This window comes from Dendrobates tinctorius, unplaced genomic scaffold, assembly GCF_039654945.1.
Source record: "Dendrobates tinctorius isolate UK_male_01 unplaced genomic scaffold, ASM3965494v1 ptg000102l, whole genome shotgun sequence".
Lineage (NCBI taxonomy): Eukaryota > Metazoa > Chordata > Amphibia > Anura > Dendrobatidae > Dendrobates > Dendrobates tinctorius.
Genome location: NW_027361770.1, coordinates 37,837,453 through 37,851,362, shown reverse-complemented (window position 1 = coordinate 37,851,362; position 13,910 = coordinate 37,837,453). Strand labels below are relative to the sequence as shown.

At 39.8% G+C, this 13,910-nt stretch overlaps 1 protein-coding gene across 1 annotated transcript in view; it reads right to left on the bottom strand.

Annotated features, from left to right (window-relative positions):
- LOC141099782 (dynein axonemal heavy chain 5-like) overlaps positions 1–13,910 on the bottom strand; it is a 587,253-nt gene that overhangs the window by 263,517 nt on the left and 309,826 nt on the right. The window contains exons 47-48 of the mRNA XM_073587845.1: positions 9,377–9,594; positions 7,813–8,124 (exon numbers count right to left, since the gene is read on the bottom strand). Of these exons, the coding sequence (XP_073443946.1) occupies positions 7,813–8,124; positions 9,377–9,594 (530 nt within the window). The remainder of the gene's footprint in view (positions 1–7,812; positions 8,125–9,376; positions 9,595–13,910) is intronic.

Genomic DNA, 13,910 nt, shown 5'->3' with positions numbered 1-13,910 from the left:
GGTATTTATACACCACTACATTTTATGCCCCTTCTGTATCTCTTTGTGACATTTTAATGAGGCCTGTTATTTCTTATTTTAATATTTCCAATTTATGCAAATTGAAATGCTCATTGTTATTTGCTATATAACAATACGAAAATCATTATGAGTAAAATGTACCAGAATTGTGACTAAAAAATAGCATATAAGCTATGCGCCACATTTATGTATTTTAGATGCCTTTTTAATGCCTAATTAAGCATGTGTCATATTGTGGGGCAAAATGCTGGTGTAAAGTAAACCAGAAAAGAAGTGGTCTAAGGAAAAGGAAAGTGCCTAGAAAGTTGTACCAAATTTCTCACATTGTGTGAGCCAGTGTGATAAACTAGGCATACCTCCTAACTGTGAAAGATAAGAAAGCGGGACATATACAGCAGTGCACACAGTGTGATAGCCCTTTCATGGAGCCCACAGTGCCCCATGCACATAGTGCGATACCCACAGTACCTACAACAGTATGATGCCCTAGCAATCTGCACCCACACAGTATGATTCCTTCACAGACCCCCTCCACACAGTCCCACAATTTCCCTTTACATAATATCATGCCCCTACTGGCCCCACATACAGTATGATGTTCCCACAGCCCCCTCCGAGAATAAGATAGTTATAGTTACCGGTAATTCACCCACACATGCCCTCGCAATTCCCACACACAGTATAATGCTACCACATTATTCCCCCACAATACTTCAACACACATTATGTCCCCAAAGTCCCCCACACAGTATGATGTACACACAGCACATTCCCCATGATGCTTTTACACTTTGAGGCCGGGGACACACTTGCGAGTGTGATGCGAGTCTCTCAACTCAATACCGGCACTGCCGCCAGCACTCGGAACCGGAGTGTGTGGCTGCATAGAAATTATCATTAGAGGACTAGTAAACTTGCTGCCATGTAGTCTTCCGTATTCATAATCTCTGTATACTCCCACCCCTTACACTGATTCACAACTGTCTACCTTCACAGTGTACACAGATGTCAATCAGTGGTGTGGGTGCGGTGGCACAGCACTCAGCATTCAGAGAACAGGTATATCTGCAGCATATGAACATTTATTTCCATCAAAACTGTAGGATCCTGGTAAAGAGTGTCGGACTGGGGTGCCTAGAGCCCACCAGTAGAACTGACTCAAGGAGCCTACTCTAAAGTTCAATGCTCAGGACAGGTTCACACTCATGGAGTTGCAAGTTTCATCATATTTACTGGAAGAACAGGTGTAACATGTTCCGTTAAAAAGATAGACACCTTAACGGAACCTAAAAAGATCTGATTATATTCAATTGGTTCTGTCCATCACCATTTGTCTTTGTCATGTGACAGATGCATTTCTTCCAGTTTAACTTTTCTGTTCCTATAATACAAAAAAAGAACCCTGAACGCCGACGTGATCCTCACTATAAGGGCTCATACTCACTTGCGAGAGACTCGCACAATTCTCGGCACTTGGACTGGAGTGTGCGACTGCATAGAAATACATGTAGCCACACACTCCAGTCCGAGTGCCGGCGGCAGTGCAAGGTTCTCATGCGAGAGACTCGCACGAGAATTGTGCGAGTCTCTCGCAAGTGAGTATGAGCCCTAACTGTCCTTTTTTAGGCTTTCAGGATTCAGTATTTTGTTTTACGCTTCCCAGAACCATATTTTTTAGTTTACATAAAGGCTGGATATTTTTCAATGCTATGAAACAATGCCATATGCATATCATTTAACCCCTTCATGAACAGGCTATTTTCCGTTTATGTGTGTTTTTCTCTCCTTCTTCCAAGCACCATGAATTTTTTTATTTTTCCATCCACATAACCATTTGAGAGCTTGTTTTTTGTGGGACAAGTTTGAATGACATCATTAATTTTATTATATTATTATATGATGCACTGGAAAGAGGGAAGAAAATTCCAAGTGCATTGAAATTGCAAAAAACAGGTGCAATTCCACAACTGTTTTTTGTTTTTTTTATTTACAATATTTACTATACAGTAAATCTGACCCGGCAATAGGATTCTCCAGTTCAGCACGATTACGCAGATACCAAACATGTATAGTTTTTTTCAGTGGTGAAAAAAAAAAATCAGAAATGCGTCTGTGTGAGGGCTGATTTTTTTGCCCTGAGATGATGTTTTTTATGATACCATTTTGAGGTAGATACAATATTTTGATTTTATCTCATTGCATTTTATTGCAATGTTGCAGTGGCCAATAAAATTGGGTGTTTCGATATTTTTCTCATTACACTGTTTACCATTTAAATTAATTAATTTGATATTTTGATTGATCAGACATTTACAGACTCAAGAATACCCAATATTTGTATGTTTTATTTCTTTATTTTTAGTGGTTGAAAAGGGGGTATGATTTGAACTTTGTTTCTTATTTTTTTAATATTTTTTAAAATATTTTTTTCACTTTCTACTGTACTTGTTAGGACCTTATATTGTATGTTTTGTTCTACTATATCCAGCAATCGTACAACTGTGTGTAGCAAAATCATAATCCATGAACGCCAAATAACGCTGGCTTTCACAGGAGTATTGTAATGAACAGCACATGGGTCATCAGCAGACCTCCGGCTGCCAGCGTCTCACGATCATGTCGCAGGCGCGCCAATGTGCATATGGAATGATGCACCTCCCTGCTGAGGCGTGTAAAATTCCATTGTCAGAGATTGACAGTGGCACTTAACGAGCTAACAGTGATGGGCGAAGCTCCCCTTCACCCGCGGCTGTTAGAGGCAAATGATTGCGGAATAACACATGCCACCACATGACAGGAAATATATGAGATTGGTGTCCCAACCCGCATCAAAGTCAAGGATCCGGCATATGACGTAACTGTACGTCATATGTCAGGAAGGGGGTTAATGATTTACTTTTATTATCTTCTTTGGGTATCAAGGATTTTTTTTGATTTACATTATATTTTTGCTATAAATAACATTATAGATACATTCATTTTGCGTATAAAAATGGCAGTTATTTTTTAAAGGCATTTTCGTTTTGACATATTAAAAAGTTTTTTGTGGTTCTTTAGTATTAATTATGCCTTTAATGCCTGAATTTTAGCACTAAAATGTCACACATCCATATTTTGGTACAGATATATTCTATTTACATACTGTATACACATTGAGTTATTCACACAAATGCTCAGCATTTCTCCCCTCTTCTGAAGGACGGCGAGGGGTGGAGCTTAAATCGCACACGTGCTGTATGCTGGAAGTGAGACTGTCGGAGTCAGGGACCCAATAGGGGATCCACCTATTTCCCGGTGGGCCAGTCCGAGCCTGCCGGTAAATGCTACATTGTTGGAATCACAATGCAATATTTACCAGCAGCTGGTGTAGCAAAAACCTGGTGATGAATTCCTTTTATAGGATAAGCTGGTAATGTCTTGGTGCCGTGTACATTCACAGCTATTTTGCAGTTTTTACCTCAGAGCTGATTTGTCAGCAAAAAGGGCTATCTACCTAATATTATGTAGGTGGTCTAATGCTACGTCTTAACCTGTAGATAATGTCTAAATATGAATTTAATATGTTAATATTTGTATACAACCATAAGAATGTGACTTTTCAATTATACCGTTGTAAAACATTTCATTCACTGTGCTTTCTGCATTCTGTTGTATTTCAATGGGAATGTAAGATAATTACATTACAGCAGGTACAACCTTTAAATTGCTTAAAAAATGATCCTATATTGTTTTATGTTCAGAAAGAAAGTCGATAGGTCACATAGGCACAATAAATCACTTCCACATCTTGCCAAGGAAAAATGCAAGTCACCCAAAATGCAGAATGTACATGCCTCATTATAAAAATGAATGTGGGCCCTCTCAACTGTACTTAACCCACTTTTCTAATAAATGTATCTTAATGAACCATATAGGTATTGTTAAAGAGAACCTGTCAGCACGATTCTGTAATGTAAAGAAAAGACATGTATGTAATGGCGCTGTAATACAAATTACATTGATACCTGTCATGGGTTTAACGCGACAGAGAGGAGCCAGAAGACCGCAACGTCTGAGCTCTCCTACACCTGCGCTGAATAGAAGCACTTCACCTTCTTATTAAACAGTGTGAATTTCTTTGGCCAGTGCAGGGGGTAGTCTGCTCTGCTAAGGATCTCAGCTGTGCTCTGTTAGCCACTCTCATCCCCTAAATAATCTGAGTCCTAACTGACACAAGTCGTCAGAGTAGCTTATGCTGCATGACTTGGAGGATAGTTGTTGGTGGTTATTTGAGTAGGCGGTTGTTGGGTTTATCTGTGACAGTTGCTTGGTTTTGTGAGTGTGATGATTCCCTTCCTTCTCCTACTTTGGTTTAACCCTATCCTTCACTCCCCGGTGCACACCTCTGTTATAAGTGAGTGCATATTTGTATGTTTTGTATTTTCCATTACCCCTGTTCTTATTACCATGTTAGTCTGTTAGTGTACTATGGCGGACTACTACTCCCCTCTCCCCTGGGTGGGGGAAGGGTATAGACTGAAGGCAGATTCAGGAGATAAGGCAAGGTACGTGGCCCCGACATCTTCACCTTCAGATGTAATCTGGGAACAGGGCGAGCTAGGGCACCCCCTAGCATTAGGGATAGGGGAGGCGCCCCTGGTTCCGGGACATCCAACAACAGAGTCGTGACAACACCATTGGTGAAGAAATCTGCTTTGTTCTTCTTTAATCACCATTTGATGTTTTCTACTAATTGCATTTAGGTGCACAGCAGCCAGACTGTGCACTGGGTCTTCTCCTTGTCTGTGATTCCCTGCCCCTTTGCTGCCTCTAGTCTGTGAATAACTGGATTAACCCCTTTGAAATCTCAGCAGTGACCAGCAGGAGGTGTGTAATTCACAGACTGGAAGCAGGCAGAGGGGCTAGGGAATCTCAGACAAGGAGGAGAATATCCAGTGCACAGTCCAGCCCCTGTGCACCAAAATCTAATTAACAGAAGACTTCAAATGGTAAATAAAGAAGAACCACAAAGCGGATTTTGTCACCAAAGGTATCAATGTAATCTGTATTACAGTGCCATTACAGCCATGTCTTGTCTTTACATTACACAATTATGGTGACAAGTTATTTTTAAAAGCTTCCTGTGGCTACAGATATTTATTCCTTATATATTAGCATCACAATTAACCATTTTGCTTCTGTGAAATATTTATAATTATAAGTTTCGAGTTTTTAATTATTGTTCCTTTTTTTACTGGCTGCAGGGGCTATTTAAACACACATACCAATACTGATGCTATGTTGTATTGTCTTGCTTAAATGAGATACAGTTCTCACTCCCTCAAATGCTTATTTGGAACTGACAGTCCTTGACTAGCAGCAATATGTTTAATGTCATGTAACATACAACCCAAGTTAACTTCTATACATTTTAATAATGCTACAATACATAAATCTATAAGCTGATAATTTTGCACATAAAAGGTGCCATTAACTTTGTTCCATTTAAGTCAGACCCTACGCCAACTAAGAAAGGAGACATGTATTGTAGCAGCATTGGTTTTATAATCTCTTCTGTCTTTTGATATGTACTTTATTGTATGCTCCTATGTAGAATTATTCCCTGGCACTTCTCAAATTAAGAGGATTTTCAGACCTTTCCCATTAGAATCCCACTGTGAAAAATTACTGCAATTATTTTCCTCACCCAGCAGACACATAAAGGAGTTTTTCTTCACAAGAATGCCAGCAATAAATTCTTAAAATCATCATTACCAACACAGTAATATATATACTGTATATACACATATGCATGCACAGTACTGTACAAAATGTAATATTCTCTGTAATTACGTATATGCTGTGTGAGTAAAGCAATTGTTTGTTTGGGATGCTGTGTGTCTTGATTTTCATGTATAGTTTGCTGCCAGATGGCCTATGATTTGAATCTGAATTGCATATAGAGCCAATAAGGCAGGTTGAAGCTAGTTGCATCAAACTTGCCTGGTATGTGACAGGTTATGGGATTAGCATACAGTAACTTTATCTCCTGTGTCAAGACGGCACTTCAAACAAAGTCACACAATAATAGCAATGGGCCCATGATTTCCACATCATCGAGTCTGTCTGAGATTACATGAAAACACAAGAATTTGTGCAAGCCTACATCCACAGATCTGTGGTTAGTTCTCCAAGATGTTTGAAACACCTTTCCTGCCCAGTACCCTTCAAAAACTGTGTTCTAGTGTACATAGAAGAATTGATGCTGTTTTGAAGGCAAAGTGCGGTCACACCAAATATTGATTTAATTTAGATTTCCCCTTTGTTCATTCCCTCTGTATTTTGTCAATTGATAAAAGTAAATTATCACTTCTATTTCTGATAGCATTCTTACTTTAAAGCATTTTCTCCACACCTACGTAAAATTTTACTGTAAATATAGTGTATTATATCCAAAAATGTATACATACAGTCCATTTACAGATCAACTGCCAATTAAGGACCGATGGTGTTGAAAGTGGCTAAAGTGAGTGAGATGGAATAATGCATTGTAGCCTGCATTGTGCCCTCCTTGAGCAAAAAGGAATATACTGAAACCAAATACTAGAAGAGCTTTGTCCTGCTCTAACTTTTTTGAGAAATTGGCTTTCTGTGTGAATTGAAATTTCTTCCAAGACTTTTATATTCAAATCTCTGACTATTTAGTCAAACACCATTTTAGTATAAAATGGATAAAGGGCTTTGCAGAAGTACTGAACTTAGGCCTGTTTCACACTTCCGTTTTTGTGTCCGCCAAACGGATCCGTTTCCGTTTTTTTGACGGAAACTGATGCAAACGGATCCGTTTTTTTTTTAAACGGATCCGTTTTTTTGACGGATCCGCGGTAACCGTAATGGAAGTCTATGGGACAAAAAAACCGGATCCTGCAAAAAATGGCGGATCCGTTTTTTTACGGAAAACAACGGATTTTGACGGATTTGAAAAAACGGAAGTGTGAAACAGGCCTTATACTGGATTCACACAGATGTCGATTGTCAATAAAGCAGAACTGAGCCTACACATTAGCAAAATGCTTTGTGAAATCATCAATCTGTTATCTATCTTAGTTCAGAGACCAAGCAAAAACACAAATTGAAAAATTAATTTATTAATTTATGCAGTATGAGCATTAATAAAAATATTTCCGTTCTTCTTATCACCTTCTTACAGTTAGCACACAGTCAGACAGCCATATAAGTCTGGCAGCAGAGAAAAAGACTGGCCAGTAGGTCTTCCGACCCAAGCCTCCATGTATTTCTATGCAGCTATCACACTCAGGCCAGGAGACCCGCCGGCAAGTCCATGCACTGTGGTCCGATCTCGGTCCGATTTATATGGCCATCTGACTGTGCCCTTAATTTTAGTTACTGGAATACTCCTTTAATTTAGAGGTGGACACAATTAAAAAAAACATATTTTTTTTAAATAGCACTCTTCAAGTGAATGTGGCTAAGATGTAACACCTGGCTTATGGTAATGATGAGTAGAGTATAATTATTAAAAAGTATCGCTTCTTATATATTTTCCTTAATATATCACAATATCAATTTAGATTTCTGCTTGTAAATATTATACTGGAATATTTGAAGCCTAATCACAATACCGAAGATACAAAGTGAACAGCAAAAGTCAAATAACGTTTACTCAAGAATTCGATGTTCATGGTAAGAGATTTTTTAGTGGTGATGCCAATCAGCAGAGTTAAAGCTTACTAGAAAATACCCTAATACAAATTAGTGGGATTTAAAGCTATAATAGGGTATAATAAATACCTGGAAGATACTGTCAAAGCAGTTCCATAGCACATCTTGCTGAGTTGCTGGTAGGGTACGCAACCAAGCCTTTAGCACAGGTCTCCAGTCTAACACAGAAGAACTCATGAACACCATTCCATTTCGAGACACAGTGGCTGGAGAAGCATTATCAATGTTGTGAGGTTCAAACACAATTTTGCAGTTGGGTGCCATTGGAATACGGTCACCATTTGCCAAAGTGAGAGTTTTGTTATCATCCAGAACAGAATTCAAATTCTCAATCCATATGGCATCGACTGGGCCATCCAGGACTATCCAAATATGCTCTCCCTGGAAATGAAATCAATAACACTATATTAACATTGTATACATCATGCACACAATTAGATGCAATTGACACAATTTACTACAAAAAATTAATTTGAATTCTGCACAAATTGCACAAATGAAATAAAGTACACCGTGTGAATAAGATTTATTGTGACTTAGTTACAGCAGTTAAATATATGATTACTGGGGGTCCAGCTGCTTGAACCCCACCAATCACAAAAATTAGGATTCCAAAATCTCCTGTGTGAATGAAGTAGGAATGAGCAGGTACAACCACTACTCCATTCACTGTCTATAGAAGTAGTGGTTGGAGATGGTCATTATTCCTCAATTCACAGGAGAGATATTTGAGATCATCAAGAATCACTTATTGTCATGATCTGCTTAGTTTGTGGGATTAGGTAGTTCAGAGGTTAATCTGGACGGCCTCACTCTGAGATTCTGGGAGGCTTTTTATAACCTCATTGTGGACTCATTCCTCGTCGCTTATACTCAGACCCTTGGACGAATGTGTGTGACCCTGGTGTGATTTGTGCCTGTGATACTTTATGCTTGTTTGGTGCTAATCCGGTTCCGTCCCTGTTACGAGTTCTGCCTGTCCCTTTTGTACTGTGCTGCTATCTCCGTGTATGACTCATTGCCTATGACCTGACTATTCTCCGATTGCCCCTCTTGCACTGAGCAGCAATCTCTGTGTATGACTCATTGCTTACGTTCTGACTATTCTCTGCTCGCCCCTCTGGTACCGCGCTGCCCTCTCCGTGTATGACCCCCATTTGTCTGACCAGAGTTCCCCTCGCCTCTACTCCAGGATTCCTGTAGTAGAATCCTACAGTCATCTCCAGCAGTGGGATGCTAAGCCCCGCCCCCTGTGGTCACATGATCGTAGGTCCTTGTACTTCTTACTACCTTCAGCGTCGCAGGTCCTGTCTGTCTGAACTTTCCCTGCAGTATCTGACCCTGGGCCCTCCCGCAGTGTGGGTGAGTCACCCTGCTCAGCCGTGGCAGTTCGCCGGTGCTGACAGGATTCTGATATTTATAAGGTGTTCTAGGTAGAATGGAGTAAAAAAAAAATCCTCTAAAAATGCTTGTAACCTGTAAGGATAATTTATCCAATAATGGACTCTATTCTACTTTCCTTATAATAAAGCTTGGTATTGTTTTATACAACTCTCTTAACTTTGTATTCCTCTATTCACTGGTTTACGTAAGTCAAGCATATGTTATTGTCAGTTTGACTTGCTGAGTTTACCTTCTTTGCTTTTAATGTTTTTCGCCACAAAGTTGAAAATATACCATCTGTCCAATCATTTGTGGCCACATCAAGTGTGCCAAACATCTGAGAAGCAGTGATAGCTTTAGGGTTCATTCTCATTTCCCTGTGAGGTGCCCCACAGTCCGTCATTGCTTTCATTAGAACATTAATGCACTTGGTTTTGCCTGCGCCACTAGGTCCCAAAGTCATCATTCCTTAAAAAAAAAAAAATGAACTGTTTACATTGGGATTTAGGTTGTTGCTTTCATAAATGATAAAATAAGTGGATGTATAGATATGTTAATAGTATCTAGAAAAATAACTTGTACAACATATTTATGTTAACAAATCAACCAATGTATTAGACTCCATTCTGGCTGCAAAATCAATAACGCTCTAATTTATTTTAGAAGGTTCCTAAATTATTTAGTCAAAGAGTTTGTTTCACAAAATGTGGCATTTTCTCTTAGAACCCAATTTGTTTGAAAAGCATTCATGAACATCCAAACCAATTATCCTCTCGCACAGAACTTTAAAATAGCAAATAATGTATTCTTGTAATATGTCAGATTTTATTTACTTCTCTTACAGGTTTATTACAGCATTGTGTATAAAATGCAAACTTTACCATAATCACCAATGCTGTAATCAGCGGATTTGTATTCCAAACAACTGACCAATTTGTAGCAACATCCATTCATCACTATTCATCCTAAATGAATATCATAGTGCTAGACTTAGCATTCTGGAAACATTTACAAAACTCACAATGTGCAGAATTTGAACATATTTTAGAAACAATGTTTCAATGTCTCAAAGGTCTGAGCACAAAATCTGCATTCATAACTACAAAAAAAAAGTATCTGTATTTTAGATGCGATTTACTCTTTTTAGGACAAACCAAGCAATACTAACAGAATCTCATGTGGGAGATCTGCTATTATATATGATAAGTAGGAAAAAAGAAAAAGAACAGTGAGCGGATTACTCCCTTAAAGTGGCTTCCTAGTCTCAGAGATACCGCAGAATATGCCATAAATGTCTGAATTATGCATGTCTCAAAACTAAAACATGCATTTAGATAAAGAACACGGCCATGTATCATGCCACCGGTAATAGAAACTTGGTTGTTAAGTTGACCCACTCACAGTTCACTTTTATAGGAGTTCCTAAACCTGCTGATCACACTTCCACGATTGGACAAGCTCTTTATGAAGTTGTAATGAAGAGTAACACTCATAACAGCCATGATGATCAAGGCTAAAATTCTAAGTAAGCGATATTTGACAAAGGATTGAGCGATGTGAACCTAGCTTTCAATTTGGTTCTGAAACTACTAAAGAAAATAATCAATACAGCTATTCTAGCACATAAGTTGCAGAAAATGTTTAGCTTAATTAACTCCTTATCAACATATAACGTACAGTTACATCATGTATCGGCTCCCTGGCCCTGATGCAGGCTCACAAGTCAAAGCCACATCTTTCCACGCAGATGATGGCTGTAATATTTATCCATCATCTGCCTTAAACAGCCGCAGGCGGAGCTTTGCCCGCAGCCGTTAGCCTGTTAAATGCAGGGGGCGTGGCCTGGACATGGCACCGACAGGACGCACACACACAGCTCTCTCTTTAGACCATGTTCCTAGTGGAATTATAAGTAATTTACAGCCTCCCACATGCCGTATGTTATGGGAAAGGAAGACAAGAAATCAAAGGTTAATCTGAGGTCCTACACCTTTGTCAGTATGTCTGGAATACAGCATTTTTATCAGCGGACTCTTCTTCCTGCACTGCAGCCGGCGCCATTACTGCTTCATTTCAGTGTGGAACAAGAAACAGTCGTAACCCTCAAGATGCCGGACAGGTCAAGTCTGTAAGCACTGCACCAACTTCTCCTCACAAGAGAACAGTGTTATGATTAGGTCACCGAGGAGGATAGCCGGGGAATAAGCTAGGCAACCAGATTACCAGAAAGGTTGGTAACTTAGTGGATTGCAGACCCCTAAAACTAACAACACAGCTAGAATTAGCCGTGGGACGTACCTACGATGCCCTAGACGCCTCGACACAGCCAAAGAATTAACTAAGCCTAAAGCAAGAAAGGGGAAAGCTAAACTGCCCCTGAGTAGAACCCCAAAGGAATAGATAGCCCCCAAACATATATTGCCGGTGAGACAAGATGAGGCACAAACACATGCAGGAAATAGAATAAGCAAATGATGGGGCCCAAACTACCTAGATAGAACAGAACAGGAAAGATATTGTCTGCAATTACACACAAAACCGTAAGAAAAATCCAACATGTTTGATATGCAAAAATACTGAGGCAACACGACCTCTCCCCCATTAGATCAGCATTCTGGTGTGAACTGGAAGCAAAACAAAAGATACTGATATAACAGGGGACTAGCAATACTGAACAGACTGACACAAGCTGTGGCATATGGAACGGGGTCCAGCACAGGTCCCAGCAGGGAACAATGCTGAACCCACACAGCAAAGCAGAAAGCAGAGAAAGGCAAAACTGGATCAAATGCAAAAAGATTCCAGCAAGCAAATAACTTATCTGAATGATGCAGGACTAAGCAGGGGGCAAGCGGACTTCAAAATGCACAGGAAGAAAACCAAATCATCAGCAACAACTGAGGGAAGCCTGCTCACTTAAATCATCCCAGTGTGTAACACCTAACCTCCAATTATCCTCTTCAGGTGATTGACTTCTGTCAACTTGACCAGCACCATTACCCGCAGAAACCACCAGAGGGAGCCCAAACTCAGAAGTCAGGTCAAAAGTGTTCACAACAGAACAGCTTCACAAGTTTCACTGTACTCTCACAGATGACCATATACTCAGCAGCGCTTGCTTCACAGCGGAATTTACCCCCTCCCCCAGCCACAGCATACTATGATATGGGGAACACCATAATCAATCTGAAACATCATATAGCGTCTATTTCTACTAAACAAGATATGGAGCAATATATACAGAGGCTGGAGACCACATACAAAACTGAAATACATTCCCTTCTAGCCTGTCACAGATTACTGAGAAGGTAGAGAGATTAGACGATAATTTCATACAAGTTGTGGGCCATCTTAATACTCAAACAAACACTGGATCTTCACAGACAGCAAATACACTGGTGAACAAAAGGGCAACAATGTTTTGAACTTTTGACTTTCAGGCTCCTAATCTCACCATCCATTACTGTTTCGAAAGTGAGACTACTACCATCATTTTATAGACAATCATCTTGGCTTTCTCATACATAAATTTGACTTGCAACTATTTAGCATATGATTAGTTATGCAGATTCTTGTCATGTCACTGTATTATTACTGATTTGCTCCTAAAAATCTAAATTTGAATTCTTATTATTTTGTGTAACACTGCTTGAATCCTTCTGGACATGCTGTTGATAAAATTCAAGCATGTCTCGACTGAAATCTGATTCTAGGTCTCTTCTACATGTTCTCAAAGTTGGTGCATACTGGTCATCTCACTTGGTTATGTATAAAGCTTTTTCCTCAGCTTTATCCACAGCTGTTCGATTGGATTGACCTCTGGGGACCGTGTGGGCCAATTCAGCACCTCTACTTCATTGTCACTGAATAATTTATTAGCCAATCTCGACATATGCTTCAGGTCGTTGTCTAGCTGGAAAACTATGTTGCCCTTTTCATACCCATAGTACTCTAGTGTATGAAGTAACTTGTCTTGTATGATACTCACATAAACAGTAGCAAACTGCTGTGATGCAAACGGTGACCAAACTATTCCAGTATATGTGGAAAAAGGAACAGGTTCCGCAACAGCTGAAAAATGCCAGCATAATTTACATATACAAGAGGAAAGGTAATCACCAATCTTGTGACAACCATCGAGGCATCTCCCTTCTGTCTACTGCAGGAAAGATATTGGCTTGTCTCTTGCTCAACCGCCTTCTACATCACCTTGAGCAAGGCCTATTACCCAAAAGCCTGTGTGGTTTCTGTGCTAAACGTGGAACAGTAGATATGGTCTTTGCAGCACGTCAACTTCAGGAAAAGTGCCAGGACCAATACAATGACCTTTATGTGACTTTTGTTGAGTTGACCAAGGCTTTCGACACAGTCAGTAGATGGCCTGTGGAAGATCATGGCAAAATTCGGCTGCCAGAGCAAGCTCATCTCAATCGTCCGGCAGTTCCATGATGGCATGATGGTGAAGGTTCTGAACAATGGAAACGAATCTGAGACTTTCCCAGTAACAAACGGCATAAAACAAGACTGTGTGCTTGCTCCAACCCTGTTCAGTATGCTATTCTCTGCAATGTTAAGTGATGCCTTTAACAACTGTGAAGATGGAATCCAGGTTAGGTACAGGACTGATGGCAAGCTATTCAACCCAAAACGCATGAAGGCGGTTAAGATGGTGCATGAGACTGTGATCTGTGAATTATTTGCTGATGACTGTGCACTTAATGCTAGCACGGAGCAGCAGATGCAGCATGAAATGGACTGCTTTTCTCAACCTTGTGACAATTTTG